The sequence below is a fragment of the Wolffia australiana genome, chromosome 5 (assembly GCF_029677425.1).
Source record: "Wolffia australiana isolate 7733 chromosome 5, ASM2967742v1".
NCBI classification, from domain to species: domain Eukaryota; kingdom Viridiplantae; phylum Streptophyta; class Magnoliopsida; order Alismatales; family Araceae; genus Wolffia; species Wolffia australiana.
Window position 1 is genome coordinate 21,783,862 of NC_135839.1, and position 8,994 is coordinate 21,792,855.

Sequence of the window (8,994 nt, forward strand, 5' to 3'; positions counted from 1 at the left end):
TTTATACTTAGGGGAAATTCCATTGATAACTGTGAAGTGCATATACATGTAAACATGCGACTAAAAAAGTGTGGAGTGCAAATACGTTTCATGACATCATCCGATTATCACTGTTGTCATTTGGTACATGATAATATTGGAAATAAGTCTTCTCAACTCCGCCACCATCATCTAGAAGTGCATGGTGTCCTTGACATGCAATGGCATGTAGTTTTTGTCAAGATAACTTTCTGAGACACATTAAAATTAAGGCGGCGCAAAAATGCTAGCTCTTTTATTTTCTTGCATTACAAATACTCAACGACTTGGGTGGCTGACCCGGAAAAAAAGGTTTTCACAGAATCAATAACTAATTTCCAAATTCATAAATAATTAGAAATGTTTAATTCAAAAAAAATAAAATAGAAATGTATGCATCAAACCTTGACAGATTCTGACTTAAGAGATATCAATGACCACGGGGGAAGCTGGTTTGTCTAAAGACCCGGCTATGTGCTGAAGACCCTGATCAAAATAACAACCCTTTTCACCACGACTACTACAAGGATTATATGCAATTTGGAAGTGATGAATGATAGCTTACCTTCAAACTCATTGGTTCTGAGAACCCAATTCGCTTTCCAGATGCAGATTTAGCCATATCCTGCAAAAGAGGTTGCAAACTTTAGATGAGAAAAAGTTTTCTGCAAGAAGTTGGAGAAATATTTAAAGAAACTGCAAAATTTTTGCTAAAATGCATGACTAGCAGAGAATCAGAAGTCACAGTCTAAAAAAAGGTCCTCCATCGAAGGAGTGTGAAAATTGTCAAACACTGCAGTCAGTGTTCCTCCCAGCAGCCTCCAGTCCTCTTTTATATTTTAAGAGGGGAAAACTCATACCCCTGTACGGTTGGCAAAAATACCCCTGTATGCTATGCAAAAATAGCAGTTACAGAAAAATGGCCCATTAAGTGTAAGTAGGGTTTGTCAATGATGTTATTGGTGTCAACTTTTGTCAATATCGGCAGTACCGTCAAAAATCCATATTTTAGTCAACGACATCATAATTGTCAGCAGGCCAGTTGACATTGATGATGACGATATTGATGAGGTTGTTTTCAACCAGGCTTGATGACTTCGACACTGACGAATGGCAAATCCCGTCTCAGAGTAAGTCATTAGAAGGCCCAGAAATTGAAAGACTAGACTTGCAGCAGTATGGAACGGGCCGAGTCATTCATGGCACAAAGCACATAGAAGCACAAGAAACAAAGTAGGACACTTGTGTAATTATAAATTGATAGAAACAAACCAGAAGAAACTCTGGTGCCTTTCCTCCTTTGTCGTTAACGAACTGGCAGAGATACAGGACTCCATGGCAAGCGAGGTCCTGTAAGCATAGCCACAGGTACCGCATTTAAATCAGAAAAGCAAAATTACAGAAGTATTTATTTAAGTGAAAATTGAGGTAGATATCAAATTCATGCTGTGCCTTGCTGAGATTACAGCCACGAATTAGTAAACAAGAAGCAGAAGAAGTCATTCTCCACTTTGGGAAACAGAAATGCCCTTCTTACTAATTTACATGACATTTCCATTGGTAGATGTTTGGAGAGAGTTAAAAAAAATCACACGACAGTTGCAATGGATAGATTATAAACAAGAAAGTTGACGATACTTGGAGGAAGAACAAGATCTGCAGGATGGATCTGTCGTTGAATGGATGAAAGACCCAAAATGATAATCAAGAGGTAAATTGTTGAAAGGGAAGATAACAGTGCGCACCTGTTTCATCTCGATTGCGTTCACCTTGCCGTCCTGTTTCCCAAATTTTAAGAAGATATCAATCTAGTGATCCTGCAGTTACCTTCGTTGTTAAATGGTCAAAACTCACCAGGCTTGAGATGAATTGTTCGATTGATCTGATATCATCCCCGATTCTTCCAAGTTTTCCATTAGCATCAATGACCTGTCAAAATTTAACATTTTAAAACCAAAAAATTACTATTATAAATACAATATTACCGACAATAATTTTACTAATCTCATCTGAACCGCAGAAGAGCGATTGACTACGAAACCTAACTAATATTGAGTTTATCCTAATAGAGAAACACAAATATTCGATCTAATCAGATTCATTTTTTGAAGATACAAAAATGGCGAGAGAGACATGAACCTCGTGCTTGATTTCCTTTAACCTTGAATTTTGCTCGTCGACTTTTCCATCCAAGTTTTCGATTCTCTGGGTCAAATGCCGCTTAGCTGCCTAATTAATGCAATAAACAGGTAATAAGGAAAATTCAAAATAATACGATGGGAAATTGCTTAGGGCTATCCTTGGTGCATAAGTCATAGCAGATTCAAAGTAAATTTAAGGATAAAGTTGAATTAAGATATATGACAATCAAAAGCTCAAAGAAGACTAATAAGACAGTGTTGAGAAGAGACAAGCAGAGATTGGAAAACCAATGAACTTACAGCAAGAGCAGAAGATACTTGCTCAAGATGCTTGGTCATATTGGTTACAGCATTTGCCATGTTTCGCTTGGTGACATACATCAGGTCAGATAAAGAATAACCCTATAAAGTCGAAGATACACAATAATAAGTCAGATTGGCCCAATATTCATTTCCCAACACAGAATATGGTACTTCCAAAAGAAACATACTTTCCACCATAGATATCCATATCCCAAAGCTCCCAAGGAGGCAAGGGGCAAAATAAAAGGAGAAATATTCCCTGCAACAAAAAAATATCACTCTCCACTGCATAATAAAATAATGCATAGCATTGAAACAAAAATCTGTTAATATGCGACCTTATGCTGTCAACAGCGTTATATTTGAAAGAGATACTGTTAATAATCGTTGGAAACAAAGTCAGAATAGTATATTTAAAAAGATCAAATTTTAGTAGCAGCACCTTGGTTGGAATTTCCATTAAGAACTGTAATCGGCCGTGAAGAAGCCATATGCTGGACTTCTCTTGTCAACCGGTCCAGCTGTAAAATTTGGAAATGGGTATAAACATAATAAAGAAAGAGAAATGATGGTATAAATATATCATTGCGTGTATGACCATGAAAGGAAGAAAACTAATACGCAGGTCAGCAGAGCAAGAATGCAATAAAACTTAAGGCTATTACCATCAACAAGAAACTCCGATAAGCATTGATGATTAAGAGAATGAGGGGGATACAAACCAGCATTTATTCAGTAACTAAGTAAAAACTAGGTAACTTTTGAGGTATGCATTTAATGCACATTTATCAGCCTCTCTGAAAGTTCTCCACATATACAGGTGTGAATACAAATAATAAAAGTTCAGTTTTATACGCACATAATCATGTTCATAAAGAAAATCTAACATAACTGCTACGCATCAAATACCCTACCAATCTGAATATTGTGCACTGAAAAGAGAAAGACCTGCCATCAAATCATATCAGATACTTCACAGTAGATAGGATCCGGCCGGAATAGTATTGTGAAGGGGTCTGACCCTGGCGGAGTGGACGTCGCCGAGGGGACGAGTGCGGGCGGAGCGGCGGAATGGACGTCGCCAAGGAATGGGGCTCGCAGGAGTGGGCGTTGTTGAGGGAGAGAGAAACTACCGAGAAGAAACAGCTACTTGTAAACTCATGTCCTGCCCTCCACGAGGAGGGCTACATATTTAAAGGGAAACACAAAAGGGAATTTGAAAATACATCTTCCAATGGAAAAGGTTTCGGCTTGTACATCTGTTGCTGGGGAGGGATTTGCGACAAAAGGTGGGTACCCCAGCCCTCCCGAGGAGTCTGACCCGCCATTTGAAGCAGGATCATGATTTGGAGAAATATCTGAGGTGTAATGAGTGAAGATTGGGGACAATTGCAAGGTGTAATGCACAGAGGCAATATGTCAAGCACCTGGCAGGTGCCTGAGCAAAAGCACTGCAGGAGGGTGGCACCAGGCACCAAAGGCTTCTTTTCTTCAATCTCAGTCTCTCTAATTCTCTCTTCACTGTCCTAAATCAAGGGTCATCTCCCATTTCTGGTAAGTGCACGTTACATTATAAGATCCCAACCAGGGTTTTATCAGGTTCTGACACCATTTAGAAGCCCATGTTGAGGGAGGAAGACCAATACCCAGATGGACACTAGCAACGTAGAGGAGAGAGGAAAATATAAGAAAATGGAAGTCTTACTCTGGCCATAAAGTCCTCAGTATTTATACAGAAGACTACCAGAGGCAAAACGATAACTAATGGGGGCAAAACGGTAAAATACGTCAAACGAAAATTAAATATTCTAAAACTACCCTTATGAGAAGGAGTCATTGTTAGAGTTAGATACCCAAATGTCAAAATTGTATCTATGAAGTACTTGACTACAACATGTTGAGAACGTTTCTAACTCTAGCAAAATATTTGGATGACGAATAGTCAGGTTGAATAGCTGGTCTGGGCAAATGGCCCCTATATTTTGTCCCTATTCTCAGTACAGATTGGTCTTTGATGAGAGGAACACTCCCATCCACATGAACTCAGAGCATGTACGCACAGACTCACTTCGTATTGTGGCATATTTCACGGATCCTTACATGACCCACATTACCTTCCATAGCTCTCTCCAGAAGTTGGTGCTTGTGGGTCAGTGTGGCAGCAGGAAAGCCGCAGGCTAGGGTTATTGTTGTCTGCCAACTTTCTACCCTGGGAGTTGTCCGGTCTAAAACAGAGATGCCAACTGCGGCAAAATCATTAGCAATGATTTACGATTAATTGTGCAAGTTGCCAAATCCGGCCTAAAACAGAGATGCCAAATGTGGCAAAATCATTAGCAATGATTTACGATTAATTGTGCAAGCTGGAACACGGCTAAAATCAGATAGAAACCAGCTCATTTCTATTGGCTAGACAAAAAACGATAAAGGGAAAAGAGAGCCGCGGGCCTCCAGGAAGGAGTGTGCTGCCTAAGCTTCGCCTTGGAGGGTCCTCCATCAGTTAGGCTAGGAGAGGGGTTGGGGGCCGTTGCGGAAACATTAACAAACTTTAGCTTTACTTCTTTAGCATCCTCCTAAAGGGAGGGCTGCTCTATTTAAAAGGAAAATACCCGTGGTCAAAAACGACTAAAGTACCCTTACTGAGCTTACAGGGCGATGGAGCATAGATTCGTAACAGGATCTCAAAAAAACCAAGTTCTGTTCAAACAGCATCCAGAAGCAATTCAGGGTATGTCATTGGAAGCATAGTGTGTAGTCACAAGAAGTCACTAAAAGAAGATCAAGAGGTCATTGAAGAGATAATAAAGGACATGAACTATGATGATCAATCAAAATGTCTTCGTCCATGTTACATTGCCTTCCCTTTCATTCTCATAAACTCCTCATATTTGATGGTGTATATTAACCCTGGTCTGGTGTCCGCAACCCTGATAAGTGGTGGGCTCTCGTATCAGAATCTACAGTAATGCTGGACTTGGAATTTTTTGGCATAGATAAGTCCCACTGCCCAACGCTGATGGAAGGATATCGCCAGAAATATCCAGGTGCATGTTCTCCAATGATTTGTCACTCTTCTGGGAGTTGGAAAGCCTAAAACTTCAGATAGGCTGAGAGCCCAATGACACAAAGGTAACAGAGAATTCCACACTGGAGTATCATGTATCTCATTAGATCCTTTCAAAAGAAATGTGCTGTCTTTCATACATTTTGAAATGAAATGAGACTGCTCAAATCGTTCTTCAACTAAACATCTAATCGACTCATGAATCAGACCAAACTAGTCCACCAAACTAGTCCGCCAATCGACTCATGAATCCGAGAACAATTTATTCTTACGTAACTTCAAAAGGAAAGGATCCCTTGTGAGCTTTATTTGAGATAAAATTATTGAAAATCAAATAAAGATATGATCACTTGATACAGTTCTAACAAAAGAATTGAGATTGATACTCTTGTCCTCGCCAAAAAAGCAAGCGAGGACAATAAGTGATGATAATCATCTCAGAAAGACAAAATATATTTTCATAATGCAGAGATTATCATCTCCATTCATTTTTTTAGAAGAGATTGATAAATCTCCATTCATATTAATAAATTAATAAATCAGAAAGTATTAGAACAATGCTTATGGAGTCATACTAGATCTCATATACAAGAAAAGTTCTGGAGGAAATTCTACCATAGTGGAGCATCTAATGTTATCATGCCAAAAGTGTCAGGAAGCTGTTTCTTTGCAGATAAGGTTAAAGATGAAGGTATTTTGCTTTTATTTATACAGCTAAATGTAACGTACAAGAGTCCATCTGCCTTTTTAAAGTCACATGACATGATATAAGAGTTTGGTCTGAAACATTTTCGAGGCTGGCAGGGGTTCTCCCCTCTTGCCCAATCTTCAATAATCCCTTTTCTTTCACTGCTCATACTTCTATTTTCTTGTTATTTAATCACGGTTGGAAATATTGCTTTTCTTCCCCATTTAATCTGATTTCTTCTTCTCTGAAAAAAATCTTTCCGTATTTCTTCGCGAGAACCTTTTTATCTTAACAAGCTTTTCCGTGGGGTAGAATCATGAAGAGCAACGCGATTTCTCCGGACCAAAGGGTAGTCCCGAGAAGTTATGCCAGGCGGGAAAAAAGAACATGATTTTGTTGAACGTGGTTTTAAATCGTCAAACATTATAACTTCAGTGATGTTTACTCTTGGATATCGCATAAGAATAACTATTAATAAAACGAAATATAAACATCAGTCAAGCTTTTCCGGGTGGAAAATCAGAAAATGCATCCAGGCCGGGAATTAACTACCTGGTTAATAAGATGCAAAGATTCAACATCATTGTTGGACTTCTCCTTTGAGCTCTCCAGTCCCTTGAGAAGTGCCTACAAGAAAGACAAAAAAGTACTTAGACCCACCGAAAAATTATTCTCCCAAATTCAACGGCGTGCCCAGCGTTCAAGGTGGCACTGCACCTGTAAATCCCCGAGAATGTCAGACATCTTCCCATTTCGTAGCACGATCGACCCGGTATAGCCTGCAAAACTTATGAACCAACCCTAAAATTTTCTGCAGAAATCTCGAGGACATTAAACTTCAACCCAAATCTCTGGGTCGACTAAAATGATAAAAAGAAGGTAATTTTCCAGGGATACCTGCTCCGACCAAGACAAGGATCTTGGAAAACCCAATTCCCGTTTGCATCGCCATGGCCCTTGAACAAACAAGGTAGAGATCCACGATTCCCAGAAAGGATCTCTACCCTTGAAGAACAACGATCGCAAAGAACCTTCTTCTTCTTCTACCCTTTGAATGGTAAAAGCGTTGAACACAAAATTGAGTAAGAGCGTATATGCACTTTCATTATTTTACTAATATTACATTTATTTAATGGGGAAAAATGAGTGAAAAGTAAACACCATGCAGAATTATGTTTATACTAGTGCTCTCCTAAATGCAAATTTAGAGGGCTTATTATATGTTAACACCAATTATTTGACCCATTAGTTAGGAATATTAAGGCAGATTTGCATACAAATGTGGTAACCCCTATAGTTCTAATATATTTCCCCACTTTGTTCTAAGGTGGGGATATGCCAACAGGTAGATTGTTTCACTTATTTCTGTGTTTGATATTATAACTAGTGATGGGTGAGATAGTCTCCTCAAGGACTGGGTATCAGGTACACATTTGATTAAGAGTCATAGACTTATAAGAGAGGACTAGATGACATGAACATAGTTATAAGAATCATATGGGGCAATAATACTTCAGTGAGCAAGGTGAGGAATATATAATGAGAAGAGAAACGTAAGATAGTGAATCATAATATAAGAAATCAGGAAGAAAATAAAAAATGAAGAAGAATCAAGTCAAATGTGTATAGAGAATAAATCAAACAGAATAAATGAAGAATATGTATAACGATTGATTCACAAAGTGAGGCACGATGAGTCTTGCATATGATGTGATGTTCTCATATGTAACACTTGGGACGAGCTGCACGCATACCTGGTCAACATGCTAGGCTAACCGGTCCTTAACATTAGTTTTATAAAGTAGGAAATGGTCACTTAAGTACTTCTAATATATTTTTTGTTAAATAATTTGCTCGTAGGGACCTGAGTTATACATTTAACGTATTAAAGACATAAAAATCATTTAAAAATCATAAATATTTCAATGCAGAACAGGCATTCGATCATCTCCAAAACCCAAGCCCTCTGTTAGAAACTCTTTGATCCATTTGTTATCCTCGTCCATGTTATTGGGTTCCTCAAGTTACTATATAATGGGAAGGTACATCTAAAAAATACATATTAAGGGATTTATGTCACATGCTTTTACACTAGATATTGCAAAGGATTTGAACATACGTTATCTTTATAAATCCTAATTTGGTTGCCAACTACTAGGAGTGGGAGAAATATTATCCTTTAGTTTGTTAATAATAAGAACCTATGATGCACTAATGGCTGAAATAGAGAGTTATGTATTTTTGGTACCTTATATGATCATATTTACATGTTTATCTGCATTAAATCACTCGTATTTGCATGTTATCAAGCTTGAAATGATTAAATCAGTTTTAAGAATGATTTTCTGAATTTCTACATTTTTTGGATTTTTCTAACCATAGATTCTAAAAGAATATAATTTTTGAGACAGAATATGATTTTTCTGGAATTTTTTGACATTAAATTTGGAAAGATATGAATTTTCTAAGTCAAAATATATATTTATATGTATATTTTTGGCTTTAATTATAATCACTATAGATTTTTAAATATTTTATTTATTTTAAAGCCCTTTTATTTTGCGTGCCATGCGTCACCGTTCGGTGACAAATAAGAAGTCATTTTAATGATTGACGACAACCAATCATTAACGGAGTTAATGATTGGCGTCAGCTGATCATTTCAGCACATAATCATCGCTTCGCAATTCGCAAAGTGATGATTGCAGTCAAAAGTAACGGTGCCATTTTTTCTTACGTGTTTCTGCGCAGGGTGACATGGCCGAATGAAAAAAGGAACT

At 37.9% G+C, this 8,994-nt stretch overlaps 1 protein-coding gene across 4 annotated transcripts; it reads right to left on the reverse strand.

Annotated features, from left to right (window-relative positions):
• LOC144703876 (uncharacterized) lies at nt 1–7,291 on the reverse strand. Of its 4 annotated transcripts, none has more exons than XM_078576157.1 (13): nt 7,112–7,291; nt 6,932–6,993; nt 6,767–6,841; nt 2,905–2,983; nt 2,651–2,721; nt 2,460–2,561; nt 2,158–2,247; nt 1,873–1,947; nt 1,764–1,796; nt 1,291–1,368; nt 584–643; nt 423–504; nt 1–189 (listed from the first exon to the last, which is right to left on the reverse strand). In XM_078576157.1, the coding sequence occupies exons 1-12, from the start codon at nt 7,164–7,166 to the stop codon at nt 439–441; spliced, it is 846 nt and encodes a 281-aa protein (XP_078432283.1). In that variant the 5' UTR covers nt 7,167–7,291; the 3' UTR covers nt 1–189; nt 423–438. The 4 variants fall into 4 exon arrangements, with proteins under 4 accessions (XP_078432283.1, XP_078432284.1, XP_078432282.1 ...); XM_078576158.1 differs by lacking the exon at nt 1–189 and adding an exon at nt 247–313; XM_078576156.1 differs by lacking the exon at nt 1–189 and having other exon boundaries at nt 328–504.
• Nucleotides 7,292–8,994: the final 1,703 nt, after the last annotated feature.

Bases quoted from the DNA above. Each gene is read 5' to 3' on its own strand.
- LOC144703876 (XM_078576157.1), bottom strand. From the start codon at position 7,166: ATGGCGATGCAAACGGGAATTGGGTTTTCCAAGATCCTTGTCTTGGTC. The intron at 6,842-6,931 runs GTGCAGTGCCAC...TCTTTCTTGTAG, and splicing joins ACATTCTCGGGGATTTACAG to GCACTTCTCAAGGGACTGGA. The intron at 1,948-2,157 runs GTTCATGTCTCT...AAATTTTGACAG, and splicing joins TAAAGGAAATCAAGCACGAG to GTCATTGATGCTAATGGAAA.